This window comes from Kogia breviceps, chromosome 3 (assembly GCF_026419965.1).
Source record: "Kogia breviceps isolate mKogBre1 chromosome 3, mKogBre1 haplotype 1, whole genome shotgun sequence".
NCBI lineage: Eukaryota > Metazoa > Chordata > Mammalia > Artiodactyla > Physeteridae > Kogia > Kogia breviceps.
The window spans coordinates 29,586,092-29,610,132 of NC_081312.1; the positions used below are offsets into that span (position 1 = coordinate 29,586,092).

At 45.4% G+C, this 24,041-nt stretch overlaps 1 protein-coding gene across 6 annotated transcripts in view; it reads left to right on the top strand.

The window, feature by feature from the left end:
- The window catches only part of DPF3 (double PHD fingers 3), a 274,103-nt gene that overhangs the window by 114,960 nt on the left and 135,102 nt on the right, over nt 1–24,041 (top strand). For all 6 annotated transcript variants that reach the window (XR_009334367.2, XR_010839503.1, XR_010839502.1 and 3 more), the window contains exon 3: nt 16,062–16,169. Coding sequence is in view for 3 of the 6 variants with exons in the window: in XM_067028208.1 (XP_066884309.1) it covers nt 16,062–16,169 (108 nt within the window). In the remaining 3 variants the exon portion in view is untranslated. The remainder of the gene's footprint in view (nt 1–16,061; nt 16,170–24,041) is intronic.

Sequence of the window (24,041 nt, forward strand, 5' to 3'; positions counted from 1 at the left end):
GGTTTATCAATTTTGTTTATCTTCTCAAAGAACCAGCTTTTAGTTTTATTGATCTTTGCTATCATTTCCTTCATTTCTTTTTCATTTATTTCTGATCTGATCTTTATGATTTCTTTCCTTCTGCTAAATTTGGGGTTTTTTTGTCCTTCTTTCTCTAATTGCTTTAGGTACAAGGTTAGCTTGTTTATTCAAGATGTTTCCTGTTTCTTAAGGTAGGATTGTATTGCTATAAACTTCCCTCTTAGAACTGCTTTTGCTGCATCCCATAGGTTTTGGGTTGTTGTGTCTGCATTGTCATTTGTTTCTAGGTATTTTTTGATTTCCTCTTTGATTTCTTCAGTGATCACTTCGTTATTAAGTAGTGTATTGTTTAGCCTCCATGTGTTTGTATTTTTTACAGATCTTTTCCTATAATTGATATGGAGTCTCATAGCATTGTGGTCAGAAAAGATACTTGATACGATTTCAATTTTCTTAAATTTACCAAGGCTAGATTTGTGACCCAAGATGTGATCTATCCTGGAGAATGTTCCATGAGCACTTGAGAAAAATGTGTATTCTGTTATTTTTGGATGGAATGTCCTATAAATATCAATTAAGTCCATCTTGTTTAATGTATCATTTAAAACTTGTGGTTCCTTATTTATTTTCATTTTGGATGATCTGTCCATTGGTGAAAGTGTGGTGTTAAAGTCCCCTACTATGATTGTGTTACTGTTGATTTCCTATTTTATGGCTGTTAGTATTTGCCTTATGTATTGACGTGCTCCTATGTTGGGTACATAAATGTTTACAATTGTTATATCATCTTCATGGATCGATCCCTTGATCATTATGTAGTATCCTTCTTTGTCTCTTGTAATAGTCTTTATTTTAAAGTCTATTTTGTCTGATATGAGAATTGCTACTCTAGCTTTCTTCTGATTTCCATTTGCATGGAATATCTTTTTCCATCCCCTCACTTTCAGTCTGTATGTGTCCCTAGGTCTGAAGTGGGTCTCTTGTAGACAGCATATATATGGGTCTTGGGTTTGTATGCATTCAGCCAGTCTGTGTCTTTTGGTTGGAGCATTTAATCCATTTACATTTAAGGTAATTATCAATATGTATGTTCCTATTACCATTTACTTAATTGTTCTGGGTTTGTTCTTGTAGGTCTTTTCCTTCTCTTGTGTTTCTTGCCTAGAGAAGTTCCTTTAGCATTTGTTGTAAAGCTGGTTTGGTGGTGCTGAACTCTCTCAGCTTTTGCTTCTCTGTAAAGGTTTTAATTTCTCCATCAACTCTGAATGAGATCCTTGCTGGGTAGAGTAATCTTGGTTGTAGGTTTTTCTCCTTCATCACTTTAAGTATGTCCTGCCACTCCCTTCTGGCTTGCAGAGTTTCTGCTGAAGGATCAGCTGTTAACCTTATGGGGATTCCCTGGTGTGTTATTTGTTGTTTTTCCCTTGCTGCTTTTAATATGTTTTCTTTGTATTTAATTTTTGATAGTTTGATTACTGTGTGTCTTGGCGTGTTTATCTTTGGATTTATCCTGTATGGGACTCTCTGTGCTTCCTGGACTTGATTAACTATTTCCCTTCCCATATTAGGGACGTTTTCAACTCTAATCTCTTCAAATATTTTCTCAGTCCCTTTCTTTTTCTCTTTTTCTTCTGGGACCCCTATAATTTGAATGTTGGTGCATTTAATGTTGTCCCAGAGGTCTCTGAGACTGTCCTCAGTTCTTTTCATTCTTTTTTCTTTATTCTGCTCTGCAGTAGTTATTTCCACTATTTTATCTTCCAGGTCACTTATCCATTCTTCTGCCTCAGTTATTCTGCTATTGATCCCATTTAGAGTATTTTAAATTTCATTTATTGTGTTGTTCATCATTGCTTGCTTCCTCTTTAGTTCTTCTAGGTCCTTGTTAAACTTTTCTTGTGTTTTCTCCATTCTATTTCCAAGATTTTGGATCATCTTTACTATCATTATTCTGAATTCTTTTTCAGGTAGACTGCCTATTTCCTCTTCATTTGTTAGGTCTGGTGGGTTTTTACCTTGCTCCTTCATCTGCTGTGTGTGTTTCTGTCTTTTCATTTTGCTTATCTTACTGTGTTTGGAGTCTCCTTTTTCCAGGCTGCAGGTTCATAGTTCATAGTTCCCATTGTTTTTGGTGTCTGTCCCCAGTGCCTAAGGTTGGTTCAGTGGGTTGAGTAGGCTTCCTGGTTGAGGAGACTAGTACCTGTGTTCTGGTGGATGAGGCTGGATCTTGTCTTTCTGATGTGCAGGTTCACGTCTGTTGGTGTGTTTTGGGATGTCTGTAGCCTTATTATGATTTTAGGAAGCCTCTCTGCTAATGGATGGGGCTGTGTTCCTGTCTTGCTAGTTGTTTGCCATAGGTAGTCGGGCACTGTAGCTTGCTGGTCGTTGAGTGAAGCTGGGTCTTGCTGTTGAGATGGAGATCTCTGGGAGATTTTTGCCGTTTGATATTACGTGGAGCTGGTAGGTCTCTTGTGGACCAGTGTCCTGAAGTTGGTTCTCCCACCTCAGAGGCACAGCCCTGACACCTGGCTGGAGGATCAAGAGCCTTTAATCCACACGGCTGGCCCGCGGTCCCCATGACTGTCATGGCTTCATCTGCCGGGGCCCCTCCAGAGCTGGCAGCCTCAGTGAGGCCGCCCTCCCCTCGGGCTCTGGGGCAGTTCAGTGATGGTGGAGGGAAGAGACCCCGAGCCGGGAGTTCCAGCTCTGTTTGTAATTACATTTTTTAATTAACTTTTTATTTTGAAACAATTATAGATCCACAGGAAGTTGTAAATATAGTACAGAGAGATTGCCTCTACCCTTCACCCAATTTCCCCCAATGTATATATCTTGTGTAACTATAATATCAAAACCAGAAAATTGACATGGGTAAAATGTGTGTGCATAGCTCTATGCCATTTTATCACAGATATAGATTTGTGGAACCACCACCACAATCAAGATACAAAACTATTCCATCACCAAAAACATCTCCCTCATCCTACCCCTTTATAGTCACACCCACCTCCTCCTCTCTTCATTTAAATCCTTTATCCTCTAGCATTTATAACAACAGTATCTTAAATATTTCCTCTGCATACATTGGAAACGACATCAGACAGACGTCTAAATCTTGCTTCAGTTGTCAAATGTAATTTATAAAACTTAAGTGTCTGTTGTATTTACTCATATTTTTACTCTTTTGCTGTTTCTTCCTTTCTGATGTTCCAAGATGCCTGCTTTTATAATTCCTTTTTGATTAAGTACTTTCTTTAGCCATTCTTTTTAAGTAGGTCTGATAGTAACAATTCTTAGTTTTCCTTCTTCTGAGAATGTCTTGATTTTCCCCCTCATTCCTTTTTTTTTTTTTTTTTTTTTGCCACACTGCACAGTATGCAGGAACTTATTTCCCTGACCAGGAATCGAACCTGTGCCCCCTGCAGTGGAAGCGCAGAGTCCTAACCTGGGCCTAACCTGGACTGCCAGGGAATTCCACCCCTCATTCCTGAAGGATATTTTAATTTTATTTATTTATTTATTTTTTATTGTGGTATAGTTGTTTTACAATGTTGTGTTAGTTTCTACTGTACAGCGAAGTGAAGCAGGGTTCCCCGTGCTATACAGCAGGTTCTCATTTCAAGTGTTGATCTATTTTATATATGTTAGTGCATATATGTTAATTCCAATCTCCCAATTCATCCCACCCCACCTTTCCCCCCTTGGTGTCCATACATTTGTTCTCTACATCTATGTCTGTATTTCTGCCTTGCAAACCGGTTCATCTGTACCATTTTTCTAGATTCCACAAATATGCATTAATATATGATATTTGTTTTTCTCTTTCTGACTGACTTCACTCTATATGACAGTCTCTAGGTCCATCCACGTCTCTACAAATGACCCAACTTAGTTCATTTTTATGGCTGAGTAATATTCCATTGTATATATGTGCCACATCTGAAGGATGTTTTTTGTTGGATATAAAATTCTGGGATGACAATCCTTTTATTTTAGCACTTGAAAAATGTCTTGCCACTGCCTTTTGGCCTCAGTAGTTTGTGATGAGAAATCTGCTGTCATTCAAATTGTTTTCTCTTATAAGTGAGGTGTCATTTTTCTCTCACTGCTTTTGAGATTTTTTGTTATTAGTTTTCAGAAATTTGATTTTGATATGTCTTGGTGTAGATTTATTTGAGTTTATCCTTGTCAGGATTCACTCAGCTTCTTGAATCTTATGTTTTTTGCCAAATTTGGAAATTTTTCAGCTGTTATTTCTTTGAATATATTTTCAGCCTCACTCTCTTTCCCTTCTCCTTCTGGGACTTCACTGGGAAAGAAAATTCTGGAACTCCAAAATGTTAGATCTTTTGTTATAGTCCCATAAGTCCCCCAGGCTCCCTTCTTTTCTCCTCCTCCTCCTCCTCCTTCTTCTTTTTTCAAATCTATTTTCTCTCAGTTGCTCAGATTGGAGAATTTCTATTATACGCTCTTCAGATTCATTACTTCTTTCATCTATCCTCTACATTCTGCTGATGAGCCCATTCATTGAGGGTTTGTTTTGTTTTTGTTATTAGTTCTTCTTTATATCTTCTATTTCTTTGTGGGACTTAATATTTTTTCATTTGTTTCAAGTGTTGATGATTGTTTGTTTGAAACATTTTTATGACGGCTACTTTAAAATCCTTGTCAGATAATTCTAACATTTGTGTCATTTCAGTGTTGGTACCTGTTGTATTTTCTCATTCAAGTTGAGATTTTCCTGGTTCTTCATATGAGTGATTTTGATTGGATCCTGGACATTTTGGCTATAATGTTATGAGACTCTAGATGTTATCTAAATCTTCTATTTTCACAGACCTCCTCTGACACTGTGCTGACAAGGGAAGAGAGGTGCCCCTTGTTACTGTCGGGTGGATGTGGAAGTCCATGTTCCCCACTCGGTCTCTGTTGACACCCTGGTGGGTAAGGAGTACCTCATTATTGCTGGGTGGGGTGGGAGTTCAGATTCCCCACTAAGCCTTCACCAATACCACCCTAGTTGGGAGGAGGAAGAGTGCCTCATTACTCTTCCCTGTGCGGGCTCCACTGACATGATGGGGGGTCAGTGTGTCACCTGACCTTCTCTGGCACTAACCCAGCAAGGCTATTGGGATGCCCTGCTAGGCTGCCCCTTTCCTGGTCCTTTAGCTAAAGAGCAAGATTTCATTTCTTTCTTTCTAAAAAATTTTATTTATTTATTTTTGGCTCCGTTGGGTCTTTGTTGCTGCACACGGGCTCTCTCTAGTTGCAGTGAGCAGGGGCTACTCTTCGTTGTGGTGTGCAGGCTTCTCATTGCAGTGGCTTCTCTTGCTGCAGAGCATGGGCTCTAGGGCTCTCAGGCTTCAGTAGTTGTGGTGCACAAGTTTAGTTGCTCCATGGCATGTGGGATCTTCCTGGAGCAGGGCTCAAACCCATGTCTCCTGCATTGGCAGATGGATTCTTAACCACTGCACTACCAGGGAAGCCCTGAGAACAGGATTTTCTTGGGGCTTTTTTTGGTCTATATTTGTAGGTGTTTCTGGATTATCAGCTATTCCAGAACTCAGTCTGGGATATATAAAGCAAAAAGAATGCCCAGGGAACTCACCACCCTGTTGTTTCTTGGATCTGAAAGTCCCTAGCTGGTCAGCCTCTTTACCTTTCAGTATCTTATTTTTGTTGTGTAAACAAAGTCTAAGAGTTTTAGTTGTACTTAGTGGGAGGAATATGGAAGAGTATATCTACTCTATCTTTCCAGAAGCAGAAGTCCCTGGGTTGCTTTTTCATTAAATAAAGTTAACAGCTTTATTGAAGTATAACTGACATACAGTACTCTACACATATTTACATGTACAAGTTGATAAGTTTTGACATCTGTATACCTGTGAAACTATCATCACAATCAATATAATGAATATATCCATGATTCCCCAAAGTTTCCTTGTGTCCCTTGTAATTCCTCCTTCCTGTTCTTCCTCCTACCTCTACCTTATATGTCTCCCAACCCCCAGGCATGCTTTCTATACTGGAATCATATAATATGTACTTCTTTTTTTGGTGGCTGGTGGATGGGGTCTTGACTTCTTTCACTCAGAGTAATTATTTTGAGATCATCCATGTTCTAGCATGTATCAATGATTCATTTTTTTTATGCTGATTAGTAGTATTCCATTGTATGGCTATATCACAGTTTATTCATTCATCTGTTGATGGACATTTGGATTTGTTTCCAGTTTTTGGCTATTTTAAATAAAGCTGCTATGAACATTTGTGTATAAGTCTTCATATGGACTTATAATTTCATTTCTCCTTGGTAAAGTACCTAGGAGTGTAATGGCTATATCATAAGGAAGTTATATATTTAACATTTTAAGAAACTGTCAGGCTGTTTTTCAAAGTGGTTGTACCATTTTATATCCATTCCAGCAATGTACGAGAGTTCCAGTTCCTCTATATTCTCACTAACATTTGGTATGGTCAACTTTTTAAAGTTTTAGCCATTCCTACTGTTATATAGTGGTATCTCATTGTGGTTTCACTTTGCATTTCCCTAATTAATGATGTTGGGCATCTTTACATGTGCTTATTTACTATCCATGTATATCCTTTGGTAAAATATTCAAATCTTTGGACCATTTTAAAATTGGGTTGTTTGCTGGTTTTCTTATTAATGAAAATAGATACAAGACCTCTCCAAATTTGTTCTTCTTTTTTGAAGTTATTTCAGCTATTCTAGGTTCTTTGTACTTCCATAAGAATTTTATAATCAATTTGTCAATTTCTACAAAAAGTCTGCTGGGATTTTGATTGACATTGCGTGGAGTTTTTTGTTTTTTTAAAAAATATATTTATTTATTTATTTTTGGCTGCACTGGGTCTTTGTTGCTGTGCACAGGTTTTCTCTAGTTGTGGGAATAGGGGGCTACTCTTCACTGTGGTGCGCAGGCCTCCCATCGCAGTGGCTTCTCTTGTTGTGGAGCACGGGCTCTAGGCACGCGGGCCTGAGTAGCTTTGGCACTCAGGCTCAGTATTTGTGGCTCACAGGCTCTAGAGTGCAGGCTCAGCAGCTGTGGTGCATGGGCCCAGCTGCTCCGTGGCATGTGGGATCCTCCCAGACCAGGGTTCTAACCCGTGTCCCCTGCATTGGCAGGTAGACTCCCAACCGCTGGGCCACCAGGGAAGCCCTTGTGTGGAGTTTATAGATGAACTTGGGGAAAACTGACAGTTCTCAATATTGAGTCATCCAACCCATGGATATATCTCCCCATTTATTATTATCCCTCTTAATTTTTCTCATCAATATTTTTTAGTTTTCAATGTACAGTTCTTTCACATTTTTGTCAGATTTATCTTAAGTACTTAATATTTTTGATAATATTGTAAATGGATTTTAAAAAAATTTAAATTTCTGATTTTTCTTTGCTAGTATACAGAAATACATTTTTTTGTGTGTATTCACTTGAATCCTACAATCTTGCTGTACTCATTTATTAGTTCTAGAAGCTTTCTATAGATTCCACAGCATTTTCTACGTAGTTGATTATTTTAGTGAATAAAGAAAACTTTTCAATATCTATGCGTTTTATTTATTTTACTTCTCTATTGCACTGGCTGGAATGTCCAGTACAATATTAAGTAAACATGGAAAGAGTGGACATCCTTACGTTGTTCCTGATCTTAAGGTGAAAGCACTCATTCCTTCATTATTAAGTATGATGTTAGGTGTAGGTTTTTTGTTTGTTTGTTTGTTTGTTTTATTGCTACACTGCGTGGCATGCAGGATATTAGTTCCCCAACCAGGGACCAAACCCCTGCCCCCTGCAGTGGAAGTGCGGAGTCTTAACCAGTGGACTGCCAGGGAAGTCCCAGCTGTAGGTTTTTTGTAGTTGCTCTTTATCAGATTGAGGATGCTCCTATTTCTAGTTTGACAGTTTTAAATCAGGATTGGATGTTGGTTTTTGTCAACTGATTTTGCTGAGTCAATTGAGATGATCATGTGATTTTGCTTTTGTAGTTTGTTAATATGATGAGTTACATTGATTTTTTACAAAAATTAATTTATTTTATCTATTTTTATTTTTAGCTGTGTTGGGTCTTCATTGCTGCATGTGGGCTTTCTCTAGTTGAGGCAAGTGGGGGCTACTCTTTGTTGTGGTGCTTAGGCTTCTCATTGCGGTGGCTTCTCTTGTTGCTGAGCACGGGCTCTAGGTGCATGGGCTTCAGTAGTTGGTGGCATGCAGGCTCAGTAGTTGTGGCTCACGGGCTCTAGAGTGCAGGCTCAGTAGTTGTTGTGCATGGGCTTAGTTGCTCCACGGCATGTGGGATCTTCCCAGACCAGGGCTCAAACCCATGTCTCCTGCATTGGCAAGTGGGTTCTTAACCACTCTGCCACCAGGGAAGCCCATATTGCTATGTTTTTAAGTGTTCTAATATTTTCTTCTCCAGTGTCTAATCTGACATTAATTCCATCCAGTATGTTTTTAATCTCACACATTGTAGTTTTCATTTTTAGAAGTCAAATTGGAGTCTTTTAAAACAAACTGTTTTTAACTTTTAAACATATGGAATACAAATTATAACTGTTTTAGTGTTCTTGCTGCTAATTCTAACAGTGTCAATTCTGGGTTGGTTTCAATTGATTTTTTTCCCCCTCTCATTGTAGGTCATATTTTCTAGCTTCTTTACATGCCTTGTAATTTTTGATTGGATGTCCAGCTTTGTGAATTTTACCTTGCTGGGTTCGGTATATATTTTTTATTCCTGTAAATATTCTGGAACTTTGTTCTGGTTCACTGTCAAGTTACTTGGAAACAATTTGATCTTTTCTTATCTTGCTTTTAAGATTTGTTAGGTGGAACTGGAGCAGTGCTTAGCTTAGGGCTAAATTATTCCTCATTAGTGAGGCAAGACCATTCTGTGTACCCTACCCAGTACTCCATGAATCATGAGACTTTCCCAGTGTTCTTGTGGGAACAGACTATTCTCAGCCCCTTGTGCACACCCGGCACACCTCTGTTCTTACAGGTGGTTCTTTCCTCGGCATTGAGTAGATTCCTTACAAGCATGTGCTCATCAGTACTGAGCTGAATACTTGAAGGGGACCCTTTGTGTATCTCCACAGTTCTTTCTCTGTGCCACTTTCTTCTGTTTACTATTCTTTTCCTTGAATTCTAGTCACCTTGGTCTTCCCAGACTCTCAGCTCTTTGTCTTCAATTCAGACTCAGGAAGTTGGCTGGGTTCTACCCATGTTCCTCCTCCCTGTGCAGCACTCTGGAAACTCTCTCAAGGAAGTAAGCTGGGGCAGTCATAGGACTCATCTTGTTCATTTCCAGTATCTCAGGGATCATGGTCCATTGCCTGATGGACAGTGTCTTGAAAACTCTTGTTTCATTTTTTTCTCTGTCTTGGCTTCAGGTGGGAAGATAAATCTGGTCCTTGGTAAACCATTTTAGCTAGAAGCAGATGTTTGCTTTTATATTTTAATTTAATTTAATAATATAAAATATTTACATGGTTCTAAAGTCAAATCTACAAAGCATGGTATATTTAGAGAGAGAGTCTAGCTCTATTCTATCTCTGTTCTTTTACCCTGTTCCTCTCTTCTTCTTATTACTATTATTTTGTTTTTATTTTCCCTGTAACTTAAAAAAAATTAGTTTTTGGTTTATCTTTCCATTAAAAAACTCTGTGCAAGCACACAACATATATGTATGTATATGTATATATATATGTGTATATCCCCATTTGTTAAAGAAATGATAGTATACTACGCATACTGTTCTCCACCTTGCTTTTTTCACTTAACAATATATCCCATTGCAGTGTATACTTCTCTCTCTCTCTCTCTCTCTCTATCTCTCTCTCTCTCTCTCTCTCTCTCTCAATGGCTTCATTATAGTCCATTGTGTGGATATACTATTGTTTATTCAACTAGGACTTTATAGATGGACATTGGACTGTTTCCAGTCTTTTTCTAGTATTGAAAATACTACAATGAATGCATATTTTTATATTTTTTTATGTGAATCTGTGATACAGATTCCTAGAAGTGGAATTGCTGGATCAAAGGGCAAATATGTATGGTTTTGCTAGATATGCCAAATTCTCTTTCATAGGGTTGTGCCATTTTGCATTCTCACCGATGAGACGAGATTGGTAAGCATATTTCTAACAACAGAATATTTCAACAGCATAGCAGACTGTTTCGTGGAATGGTAGGACTGGAATTATTGAAACAGAGGCCAGGGTGGAGACTCTAGTCAGGGATATTGGAGAGGCAATTCTTGTATCAGGTAAGAGTCAGATCCAATAACATCTCAGCTCCCCCCCTCGCATTATAATGTTATTACTGAAAAAAATTCTTCTGATAAATTTAGAAAGCATGTCCTGGTAAGTATCTGATTCTCCACACATTTTATATGCCTTACTACAATACCAGGATGCATTTCTCCATGAGTAATTGTAGTTGGTGATGTGGTAGGAAAGGAAAAATGAATTCCACAAGAAGTGGCTTGAGGTGGGCAGGTGGGTGGGCCAGGGGTTGTTTTTCTGTGAGCTTTGGTATGGGAAGCTGCTTTCTCAAGGTCAGGGCTCTGGGTTTCAAGTCTCTTGCATGTGGACCAGCAGCTCAGCAGGGAGTTAGATAGGATAATAGAGAGATTTTGAGTATGGGCTGGGGACTGGACTACGCTTATGAGCTGTATGACCCTGCACCAGTTACTTAATCACTGTTTTCCTCACTGTCCTCATCCTTTAAATGTCTCGTAGGCTTTTTGTCACAATGAGATAGCATTGGGTATAAGGTGCTAGCCTAGAGCAGAGTAAGAGCTCAGTAAAAGTTAGCTACTGTTACTCTGTCAGCGTTTGAGTGTGATGGGACCAGTGAAGGGTTTGGGAACCTCTGGGCCAGCAGAAGCAGGCAGCATTATGGATTTGAGGTCTACCTTGCCAGGGCAGTCCTGGCACATGGGACACTGAAATTGAATCATAGAGAGAAGCTCACAGAGAAGAATGGGAGGGGAGGCAGGAAGGGGATGGTCGGGGGGCCAGACAGAGAGCCACGCTGAGTGCTGTCACGTGGTGCCAAGTACCCAGGACTGTAGACTTTGAGGGAAGAGAAGAGGCATTGTGGCCTGGGGTGGTTCAGGAATGCTTCACTGAAGAGGTGGTCCATGAGATCAGGGCAGCTCTTATATAAGTCAGGAGAAGAGAGGGTGACAGAGCACTCGGAAATGACATGGCTCTAAGTGCTTGGGAAATACATCTTCCCCACTCCTCAAGCCCTACCCGGGGCTTATCACTCATCTCTCCAACTCTGCAGTTGGTCCAAATTGGCATCCTCAGCCACAGACATTAATGGAGCACCTATTATGTGCTGGGTCCTGGGGAAGTAAATATGAGTAAGATTTGATCTTGTTCAAAGTTCCTTATGTGGGAGTTTTTCAAACTACAGTTGTCTTGGTGAATCTCTGTTATTCCGGTTTGGTAGGATTGGACTGGAACCAAGCCACCTGCCCTTTTCGATAACTACTTCTGCAATTCTGATGCCCAGTCTTGGTGAAGAATCCCAGGCTCACGAGCAGGTGTAGTCACTGCCTCTTTCCTCCAACTCCTGTTGCCCTCCAGTTCTTCGTCCTCTCTGTAGGCTCTCCTTCAAGCCCAAGCAGGTGGATGGGGTGGGTGGCTGGGCTGCAGATGACACCTCTTTACTCTTGGGACAGAGGGTGGACAAATTGGCATAAGTATATAACAAGAAGGTAGAGTAGATTTTTGATTCAAAATAAGGGCAAGGTGAGGTTCTTTATCACAGCAAGAGTTGGCCAACAGTCTGTCCTGTGAAGTAATGAGCTTTCTGTTGTGGGGAGCCTCGGGCCACCTCCCTGAGCTGCTGCAGGCAAAGCCCTTCTCTGGGTGGGCTTGAATGCCACCGCTCAGCTCTGGTCTGGGGAAGAGGAAGCCATTCTGTTTCTTCTTTTCACATCTGTTCCCATCCCATTTCATCTTCTGGATTCCTAACGGCTCATGCTGTGTCTGTCAGAGATGCTCATAACACCCAGTATCCACCTGCTGAACGTAGGCCACGCATATAACAGGAGATTTGCCTGGAATCTGCTGACTGCACAGGCACCGAGCTCATCCTGCTGATTTTTCCTATGAAGCCAGTTCTCCCACCAACCTGTGTGTGAGTTCCCATGTGGACGTGCGTGTGTGCATGTGCGTCCGTCCTGCCTGTGCTTGCACCTAAGTGTACCTGGAGTTGCAGATCAAAGTAATAGCAAAGCAGTTTGCTCAGTGGGGGTGTGTGAATGGAAGAGTTGCTGTGGCCTTGGTTACTGGGAGGATTGGTCCCCCCTCTTGCCTCCCGCCCCCCCTTCCCCTCTTCCATATCTCCCCTAGCCCCAGGCTCCCTCCTTCAGGTTAATTTCCCCAGCGGCAGCTGTGCCTCTCTCCTCCTCCTCCCCCCTCCTCTTCCTCCCTCGTCCATCTACCACACACATGGGCTTGAGTTATGTGCCTCCTGTTCTAATGAGATAAACAATATAACTCTCATGGGGCTCTGCTCATCCCTCTATAAGTGGAACTCCAGGGCTGAACGTGTTGGCCCTGTAAAGGTACCCTGGTGCCTGTCAGCCCAGGGAGGAGGTCAAGGAAGGGGGCGGGAGCCCTGAGAGAGTTCTTGGGGCCATTTGCTTGTTGATACGGGTTGAAGCAGACATCAAAGGGAGGCCTGTTTCCACCCTTGTGGCTAAAGGAGCAAAGAGCAGCCTTGTCATGTCACGTGGGCAGAGAGTCCAGGCTCGTCTAAGTCAGCTAATTCATGATAATTAATAACTGACATTTGTACAACGCTTCATGGTTATAAAGAGCTTCTTCTCGAATACAAGCTAATCCCCACGACAGTCCTTGTAAGGTAGGTATTATTACCGCCCTTATCTTACAGGCAAAGAGACAGGCTCAGGGAGGTGTGGTGAGATTTCCAAGGTAACAGGGAATGGGGGGTCTGAGGACTCGTGATTGTCCTCTGCACCGTGGAGCTTCTCCAATCTACCAGAGAAAGTTAAAGAATGAAATAAAGCCAATCCCTTCTTCTGGACATTCAAACTACTTATTAAAATGGACTCTCCTGGGAGAGTGGACCTGCAGCCACAAGCTGAGTGGCTCCAGGCAGCTGACCAACAAGTGTGGTGACTGCAGTCTCGGGGAGGGTGGAGGACTTGGACAAATGCTGACAGTTTTGACCTCTTGTCACTTAGACCTTTTGCGTACGCTGGTCTGGGCCACTTCCTTCTCATTAATCTGCTTTTGGTCAGGTTGGAAATACCACGAAGCAGCACATGGGGCAAGAAAGAGCCTAAGGTACAGAGACTCCCATCTTGGCATGGGTGGTTGGGTTCTGTGCTCCATTCAAGGGGTCCTTCCTGGATGGTTTGTATGTGGATGGAGGAGTCTCCTGGAGCCAGGAACAGCAGGGGCTAAGGGTCATTCACTTCCCATGTTTCTGAGGCTGGTTCAGTTCTGGTTGAATTTATTTGATAAATATTTCTTGATATGCCTGCCAGGCACTGTGCTAAGCACTGGCGATACTTGAGGTGGACATGGTTCCTGCCACCCTGGATCTTATAAAACCAGTGGAGAGGACAGTCTAGTAAGCAGGCAGTTAATGACAGTGGCTTGGGAAAAATACAGGGAACCTTAGGAATCTACAGGAAAAACCATTAGGCTAGTCTTGGTACATCAGAGAGAACATCCAGGCAGTAACTAGATGATGCTTAGACATCCAGAGGTTCTTTGTCAGCTATTGTAACAATCTATAGAGTTCTTAAAAAGAAAAGAGTTGCTCAATTCCCCCACCCACCTACATTTGGATTGGGTAGCTCTGGCATGGATTTGGGGCATTGGTGTTAAGAAGTTCTCCAGGTGATTTTGGCTTCAGCCTGGATTAAGAATTGCTAATCCAAGTTAAGTGGGATTATGGGACCAGTTCTGGGGTATGGAGCAGCAGGCCAGCCCTTGTACTTGGCCTTCTCTGGGATCCTGGGGAACACCAGCCCCAGAAGTGGCCAAAACATCTGGAAGGGACTCTGACTCAGTGTACCCATTCAGGAATTAGGGGGCGAGAGGTGACATGGCCCTGGAGGGAAACACACCAGGAACATCAAACTATTCCCAGTGATGCCTTCCCGCAAACAGAGGTCAAAACTGGACCTCATATGGGAGTGAGACCAAGCTTATTTTTTGGATTCATTGTGTCTTCTATAAATCAGTCACAAGTCTGGTCCTCAGAGCTCAAGGCGCTCAGAGCTTCATGATCCTCCTACTGTGCAGAAGACCTTACAGTTATCAACAATGTCAAGTATTAGAATGACTCTAGGACATGATGAGCCCTTAGCTCATAACGTCAGAGATATTTCTGGAGCCTGTAGGCTCTATCACCCTTGATGGTTTCTAAGAATCAAAGGGGGAAGGGTCAGAACCTCCAGCTTGTTCACAGCCTAGCAACCTGTGGGAGCAGCTGTGTGATTAAAAATGAAACTTAGCACATAAAAAGAATTGGAAATTTTTGTTTCCTTTAATGCTGGAATAGTTGCCTCTGCTTTGAACCCAAATCTAGGCATGGGTAGAGATGACAAGTACAAATGAAAAATGAATGAATGGATGTGTAGCAATGAAACTTTTGTAGGTTTTTCTCTGAAAAATGCAAAAATAAAGCCGGTTTTGGTCTTAACTTTTAAAACCCCCAAAATGGAAGACAGCAGATGAAAATAGGGTCCTGATATTTTCTACTCATGGTCCTAGGTCTAGGAAGTGCCCCTCTCGTGGGAGGCTGCCTGTCTCAACAGCTGTCACATGCCATGTTTACTACAGAAGACCGAGTTGTGACTTCCATGAAAGTGAACTGGAACATATTCTTCCATTCATTCACTCACTCACTCACCCATTCTGCAAATGTTTAGTTTGATTCCTTTCTGTGTCAGCCACAGTTCTGGTTCTTGGGATTCTGACATGAACAAGACAAAGTCCCTGTCCTCACCAGCCTTTCACTCTAGCGGGGGTGGGTCAGTGGGCTTGCTGGTTCATTTTGGGGTGCATTGAGCAGTCTTTTAATCTGCAAACCGCCTAACCAGCCTTCAGCCCTCTTGCTCTCCCCTCAGCCTTCACCCCCTGCCCTTTTCTCTGGGAACAAACCAGGATCTAGTGCGGGGAGCCCACATTCCTCCAAGGCCTCTGGCTGCCCAGCATATGCCACAGGAGCCACGAGAGTGTTGTCTGTTGAGCTGGAAGGCTCCTCATGGGGTGCTCGGCATGACAGATGATGCTGGTGTGGAGCTTTCGTGTCAAAAGCCGAATCTAAATGGTGATATTCTTGTTGGGAGACCGTGTGACACATAAGGCCAGATGCTGAACTCCTGCCCATTTTTTTTTTTTTTTTTTTTTGTAATGACCAGGCAGGTGGGCAGGGCTGTACAGGTATGCTGGCTATGCAGGCTTATATTCTGATGGAATATCAGGCACAGGGCTCCCTTTGGCTTCAGCGAGCTGCCAGCTGCTATCAGTGGGTGGAAGAAACCAGTGGGTAGGAGATCTAGCACCTTGATCCTGTTTCCTTGAAATGTTTCCCAATCCAGGCTGTCCGTAGGTAGACAGAATGACTTCTGCTGCTTCACCTGGAAGGGAACCTGCTTGACCTGGACAGAGGGGCAGTTGATGGGCAGTAGCTGGATATGCACTGCCTTGGAAACACGGTGATGAGGACAAATCTGGAAAAGTCCTTCTTGTGGTTTGGAGGTCCCTCTGATCTTCTTCCTAGGCCAAGAGAGCAGAACTGATTTTGGCATGTGTCTACTGAGGCAGCATGGTAGAGCAGACAGAGCAAGGGTCCTGGGGTCAGATGACCTAGAGTCTGCCTGGGCTCTACCATCTACCAGCTGTGTGACCTTGACAAGTCACTTCACGTCTCTGGGCTTCACTTTCCTCACTGTGAATGAGAAGGTTAGATCCAGCCTGGAGCCTTTCATCTTTACACTGTCTCTGTCCACAGGCCTCGCCCCGGGCCAGCTGTACACATACCCTGCCCGCTGCTGGCGTAAGAAGAGACGATTGCACCCACCTGAGGATCCGAAGCTGCGGCTGCTGGAAATAAAACCTGGTCAGTGCCCTGTGGAGCTTGGCTGGGCCAGCGATGGGAGAGGTCGGGGGTGCTGGGCTGGCTGAGGACGAGGTTGCTCTGCCACTTTGTCCGTAGAGCTGAGTTTTCCAGGAGAGTGAACATGCCTACAGGGCGCTCTCAGGAATAAACACATCCACGTGCCCCCAGCCTCACCAAGCTTCTCTCCCTCTAGGTGTTTCGGGCCTTCCCCTTCCTCTTGTCTTTCTCTTGCCACCCGGGAGAGGAGAGCAAGCAGGCACAGTATGGGAACAGGCCCAGGATGAATGACTTTCCCAACAGAGCCGAAGGAGCTGCGGCTCTTTTGGGCCAGGTGATACCTTCCCATGGCTTCAAGTAAGGAAAACTCGTCCCAGACTGTTTCAGAGGAGGACAGTGTACCATGTACCCTCTCTCACCCTTAACAGAAATGAGCTAATGGAGCATCTTACACGAGTGGGGCCAGTCACTAAAAACAGAACCCATCTTGGACATGGAAATGAAAGAGTTTGAGTTCAAAATTTGCCTCTAGGTGATGTTTGTTCTGTGGCAGTGCAGAAGGAATTGGTTAGTTTTCTTGACTACTGATCTGTTATTACACTTCTGAGCGGGTGCCAGTCTTCAGACCTTGTTGCAGCAAGGCCAAGTGATTGCTTTTGGGTCCTTAGCTTTAAGGGAACGTCTGGTTTGGGGGATGCCAGAGCTGCGACATGACTCAGAGTGGTGGCAACAGTGCTGTTAAGTGGGCCAAAGGCAGAGCTGACATGCCTCCTCCCACTGTCACCAAACAACACAGGCCTGTCAAGGCTGGCTGCCTGGCAATGTTACCTCACTCCTGCCTTTCCACACTGGCTCCGTAGGCTGTGTTTTTTCTGCAAAATCTCTACTTAACAGTTCTTCGGGATGCTTTCCCACAGTTCCCTTGTTAAGCATGCTTCAAATTTTCACCCTAACTCACATTTCACTTGTGCAAAAAGTTTTATTTGTTAGGGGTGGGTGCTCCACCCAAGTTCTCAAATGGCCTTGCACAGTTTACAGACCCTTGCAGACACTCCAGGGTGATGACTGGGGTTGTCCCAGACTCCCTGAGATGCAGGTTGTAGGAGAGCTAAGTCTCCTGGATCACGATTGTGAGTCACATGTGTCATTTTACATTTTCTAGTAGCCACATTTAAAAAAGGAAAAAGAAACAGGTGAAATTAATCTTAACAATAGATTCTGTTTAACTTAACGTATGAATAATGTCATTTCAGCATGTAATCGGTATAAAAATGATGAACGAGGTATTTTACTTTTTTTGGTATTGTTTTTTAATTCCAGTGTGTATCTTTTAACACATTTCATTGCAAACTAGCCGCATTTCAAGTGCTTGATTACCACACGTGGCTAGTGGTCCCCATATTAGCCAGAGTGGTTCTAGAATTACACTCAAAGTGTAATCCAGTTAAGGATTACCTCATCACTCATCCATGCCACTTCCAAGAGACCAGGACTCAGACCACTTCCAGATCTGCGACAACAAAGGAGGAAGCCCATACCTCCAAAATAAATTGTTCTTTTTGACAGTCGTTTATGTTTAATAAAGAAACCGTAGATGGTGTGGAGTCATGCCATACTGACGTGTGATCCGGCCACCTGTAAGTCTTCAAAACCAGTGTTTCTCAAACTTCAGTGTGTGTTCTGGGGATGCAGTCCTTGGGATCTGATAAAATGCAGATTCTAACTCAGCAGGTCTGGTGTGAGGACCAGGATTCTGCATCTCTGCCAAGCTCCTAGGTGATGCCTGTGCTGCTGAGCTCCCCTTGACAGGCTCTAGGAATGCAGTTATGTCTATGATTCTTGGAGCCTCCCTTGGGCTCTACCATCAGCAGAGTTCTCAGGGGAGAGAGTTCCCCTGACTTGTGAGAGACTGGGCACCAGCCTGGAGAGGAATTGTCTCAAGGCATGAGTTTTCTTCCATGTCAGACCTTTCTATGCATAATAAGGAGATGCCACAAGCAATTTGTCATGCCAACACCCGGTTTGTCCCTCCTGACTTCCTTTGCGTCCCTGCCTGAGTCCAGCCAGTGGCGGGCAGACTTTAGCAACACAGGCCAGGGTTAAACGTGGCTTAGACTTGTCCTTGACCCCAGGTCTTCAGAGCTGAGAGCTTTGTCAGGAAACCAGGTCAGGGCAAGGGGAGGGGGTGTCCACTCAGGAATCTGAGGGACCTTGGAGCAGGTCTGAGGGCAGGGCTGCAGAACCGTCCCCTTCTTGTTCAGCCCCCACCCAGCACAGAGCTCATCTATGGCATCGCTGGGTGGGGAGTGGGGAGCCCATCGTGGCTGCTGTGAAGTTGTTTGTTCCTGGGCTAAACTATACACTGATGGAGTCCTCCCTAGGCTGCAGTCCTCATCCCATCTTCCTCACTATGAATATGCCATCCTGCCTATGTTTCTTTACTACTTGCTGAAAATAAAAATGTATCTGTGTGTGGGTGGGATGAGGATGAGAGCTGGGGCGAGCTTTTTGGAATTTGAAAGCACTCTCAACATCCCTGGACCTATGTGTTTCTCACGCCTGACATCACCCCTCCGATCAGTCCTGAATAAACATCTTGCAAAGCTCCCACTTGCCTGGGCATCTGAAGGACAACACACACAACATTATTTCTCTCCTCTGACTGACAACGGAGTTCAGTGTTCTCTGCAGCTTGCACCTGGTTGCAGAGGTGCATGCAAGGTGTTTCAGGGCACAGCCATCACAATTCAGGCAACGTGAAGAGACGCAGGAGCCTGGTGCCAGAGAGGGGCCTCCCCTGGACCGTTCCCCCGAGAGTAGAGCTCTGTCCTTGCAAAGGGGAAGCTGAGCTGGCAGGAGAGAAAGGTAGATAGTAAATATCCACCAGAAGGCCCTGAAGCCGGGCAGATGTTGGGCAAAAGCCAGCTGATTAGAAAAGAGCCTTTAACTTCACTTTTTTTTTTTTTTTGAATGAGGAAAAAGGGCTGGGAACAAACTTTTCCTTGTGTCCTTCTGGGTTAAATTCTCAGATAGTCTGCTTTGATCAGTTTAGCACCTTCTGACCCCAGACCTTTTGGTCCCTGTGATCTGGAGCAGATTTTATCTTTGTTTTAGAGGTTGGGAAACTGTGGCACTGAGTTAGGAAGTTAATTTCCCAAGGGGATATCGGTGGTGAAGCAAAGGAAAAGAACCCTATAGGGGAGCCTGTTGGAACTGGCGCCATGTTGCTCCAGGACTCAACACACACATTCATCCTGGTGTGTCGGACCTGTAGGGCTCCCGGAATGTACCTGAGACTTTGTAATGCCCTTCCTCTCCGGGACACTTGGGGAGCAGCCTGGCTCTTTGCCACCCTTGCCAAATTCCAAGGGTGATGGGAAGGAAGGCAGCCAGGAATAGGGTTCTGGTTCTTTCTCTTGGTTTTTCTTTTGGCAGCCACTGAGTGACTGGGCATGCATGACCAGGATAATCACCACCCTACCACATGTTGGGGGAACATGAACAGTCAGGCAGGGACCCTCAGGGCATGGTAGGCTAGGATACGGCCCCAAAGCAGAGGGTGCCATAGCTGGCCAACAAGCAAGTCCCAGCGGCCCTTGGAGGGGTGCCCCCCAAGGGGGCGGCCCAGGCAGAGGCCTGAGTCCCACCTGTGAGGGCAGCGGTGGAGAGGCCTGCTTTGCCTGCCTAGGGTGCTGTCCCTGCCACACTGAACTGCCAGAACTCTACAGATGGGAGCAGGCTGTGGCCAACTTCCCCAGCTTTTGAAAACCCTGCATCTTAATTAGTTCCCTACTGCTTTTGTACATGGCCCACATTTTAATAATCTCTGGGCTTCTTCCACCGTTTTCTCTCTGATGTTCGGCGCGATTTCTCTTCTCCTCGAGGCAGTCCCCCCGACTCCTCCAGCACCCTCCCAGCCCGGGAACAACTTACGGAACGCCGACGATGTGCCAAGCATGTAGCCTGAGATCGATGAGCCTGTCAGCTGGCTCCCCCTACCCCCGCCTCCCCGTCTCCCGTGTGCTCCTCACAGGGATGAGCCAGGTGGGGTGGGCGAGACTGTGGGAGGCGGGGGCAGGGACCCGTGGAGCCCCCAGCCAGCTGTGAGCCAACGGACAGTGTGACCTGCTCCCGGCCCACAGAGGAGTCTGGCTGTGTCCTTCCGAGGGGGAAGGACGCTGAGCTCCCATCCCATATGTCAGTGCTTATCTGTCTCTGCGAGGGGGTTCCTTGAGTGTGGTACGGCGGGGAGAATGGATGCCTTCAAGTGCATCAGGGGGAAATGACCAGTCATTTATCTCTTTCCCGCAGTGTCAGAGCTGCAGCCATCCATCCTGGAGGCCGGCAACAGCAGCTTTGTCACAGCTCTTGTTGGCCTTGTGAGCTGGAGAGAGGTGGGCAGGCCACTCCGGACCCTGCTTCGTGCCCTCCTGGCAGTCTGGGGGAAGGCGCTGGGTCCAGGGGACTGGGCCTGGGCCTGTGACACTGCTCGAGTCTTGCAGGGCTCTGGGAGCCTGGGCTGGCCCAGGAAATGGGTGGCAGCTGGGAGTCGACTGGGTGGCGGCGTGCACAGCTGCTGCAGAGTTTCCATGGCTGGGTTCTTCAGTTGGACCTGGGGGAGCCATGTTTAGAGCGTAGGTTGTAAGGCTGTCGCCCTGTTACGCCAGGGCCTGTTCACTTGTATCTCTCCGTGCTGGAAGGCGCACATTTTGAGTGCAGAGGCCCACCCAATCCTTCATTTGTATCCCCAACACCCAGCACTGGACTTGGCACATAGTAGGTGGACAGCAAAGATTTATTAAAGGGATGAAGGAAAGAAAAGTGCCTGGTGTCTGATCTTAAGCTCGAAGGATGTGGCTTAGCTCTCATCATGCCCGTTGCACGATGAGGGAGATTGAATGGGAGAGGAGGAGCCTTCGGCAGCTGACCTGGCCTCCCCATCTAGCACCCAGCCTGGCCTGTGGGGCCTGTCCCAGCTTTGCCATCTTGCCTCTCTTTGGTTTTAGCCCATAGGGGCCTTCATTATGTCGAACAGCTGTGCTCTGCAGGAGAAAAGGCCTCAAATAGGAATCACAAGACCTGGGTTCAAGTCCAGACCTCTCCACCCACTGGCTGTGTGATTTTGGGCAGTCACTTAACCACTCTGGCCTTGATTCTTCATCTGAAATGCAGATCATGGCAGCTGCTCTGCTTGTTTCCTGGGGTTGTTCTGAGGGTCCAGTGGGAGGGTGGAGCTGGAGGACTTGGCACTGTGATGCCACCTCCACACAGTGCCGCTAGGTGGGCCGAGGGGGCCTCAGCCAACCCTGTTCTGTCCCCCGCACGTGCTCATTGCAGGCAGCTCACTGCCCAGCTGGAAGAGTGTGTGCTGTCTGGACAGAATGGGAACACAGTCTGCCTTAGAGTCTTTTATTATTATTTTTTTTTTATTTATTTTTTTTTTTGCGGTATGCGGGCCTCTCACTGTTGTGGCCTCTCCCGTTGCGGAGCACAGGCTCCGGACGCGCAGGCCTAGCGGCCATGGCTCACGGGCTTAGTTGCTCCGCGGCATGTGGGATCTTCCCGGACCAGGGCACGAACCCGTGTCTCCTGCATCGGCAGGCGGATTCTCAACCGCTGCGCCACCAGGGAAGCCCTGCCTTAGAGTCTTTTAAAAGCCCGAGTCTAGTATCTTCCATCCTGAGGAGAAAAGACCTGGCATCTGGCTGTGGGATCTACCTTTCCCAGAACCACAGCTTGCCCAAGCTCACCTCTTGTGTCCCAGAACTGAGTCCTCTCGCATACATTGTCCAGAGCACAGAGATAAACTTGGAAGGCTTCCTCTCTGTTTTACTAATGCCTGTCATCCCGTGATGCTGGGCCAGGCCTGTCTGGCTGGGTCTTATCTCCTGCCCTTGGCCTAGGCTGATCTGCCTTCTTCTCTGAGAACTGCTCCTCTGTGGACTTGCTCCGGTATGGCTCTGTACCTGTGCCCCTTGGCACTGGGCACCCAGCCTCCTTCACTGTGTGGGGATGCCCCTTGCTCAGGGGCCAGGGGTCTGCCCTCTGGCTGTATCTAGCAACCAGGACATGGGCACCATGAGGACAGGGCCCTCTCCTGAGCACCGGCTCGTTGGGGGGGCTCCACACCTACGGCAGTCACTCCTAACTAGTCTCCTCATTCCCCTCACCCCCCTCACCTTCCTTCAGTTGACTTCACAGTGATCCTGTTAAAATATAGCCATCACCAACCTAAATGTCCACCAACAGACAAATGGATAAAGAAGATGTGGTACATATATACAATGGAATATTACTCAGCCATAAAAAGGAACAACACTGGCTCATTTGTAGAGACGTGGATGAACCTAGAGACTGTCATACAGAGTGAAGGAAGTCAGAAAGAGAAAAACAAATATCGTATATTAACGCATGTATGTGGAACCTAGAAAAATGGTACAGGTGAACCAGTCTGCAAGGCAGAAGTAGAGACACAGACGTAGAGAACAAACATACGGACACCAAGGGGGGAAAACAGGCAGGGGGAGTAGTGGTGGTGGTGTGATGAATTGGGAGATTGGGCTTGACATGTATACACTAATATGTATAAAGTAGATGACTAAGAAGAACTTGCTGTATAAAAAAATAATAAAATTAAAAAATATATATAGGCATCATAATGTCACCCTTTGCTTGAAACTACCAGTGGCTTCAGAATTAGAAGTCAGCATTCTTGCAATGGCCTACACAGTCCTTCAAGGCCCCAGAACTCTCTGAACTGGGCTCCTACCCTTTCCCTGGCTCACTGTACTCTGGGCAGACAGGCCCCAGTTTCAGGGCCTTTGCGCGATGGCTCCTTTGCTTAGGACGTCCTTTCCTATTAGCCACGTGGCCCCCTTCCTGCTCCTTCAGGCTCGTGCTTTCGTGGCCACATCTAAAAGTGGAACCACCCTTGCATAACCCCTGATGCTCCAGCTTCCCTCCTCTGCTCTGTTTGTCTCCAGAACATTGATTACCGTCTGCCATACTATGGGTCTTGCTTGTTTATGTCTTGTTTCTCCCCCACTAGAATATAACTTCCATGAGGGCAAGAATTTCTGTCTCTTGTTCACAGCTGTGTCCTCAGCACCTAGAACAGAGCCTGGTACATAGTAAGTGCTCAATTATTTTACAAATAATGTAAAATGAATGAGTAGAGCAAGGCCTCTTCCACATGGTTCTGCTGTGATTTCCAAATCTGCAGCATGGCCCCCCCGTGGAATTGGAGCAGCATCTCAGCCTGTGAGCTGAGTCCCATCCTCAGCCTCCTCTGTCCTCTTAACTGCTCCAGACTTGGCTCCCTCACTTCCATTCCCCCTGGGCCCATGCCCAGTTGCAGGGAGCAGTGTCTCACCACGTCTGATGGTGTGAGAGCGTCAGAAGGTGAGGAGTTTTGCTGAGAAGTGCAAGGAGAAGGAGACTTTAGAAGGGGAAAAGGGGAGGCTCACATGAATCGAGCATCCTCCCTGTGCAGACGCTGTATGTCCATTATCGCATCTGGCCCTGTAAAAACACCGGGAAGTGGGGTTTGTTGTACAGATGAGGAGATCAAGGCCAAGTGTGCAGTGTAGGGTACAAGAGCTGAGATTTCACCCCAGACAGCTTCTCGCACTTTCCAGCAATCTGTATTCCCTTGGACCATTTCACCACTCAGTCCATTCCCACCGTCCTTCCGCTCCCTCGCCTTCCCGCTAAGTTGTATCGACTTGGTCTGCTGACCAGCCCAGTGGTGGGCTTCCTTTGATAGTGTGGGTGTTTTTCTGTGTCTCAGGGGTGAGGGAATGCTTATCTATGGTGCCAGCCTCTGGGTGCTGCTTCCAGGGGCCCATCATTGCATGCTGGCTTAGGGGTGAGTGG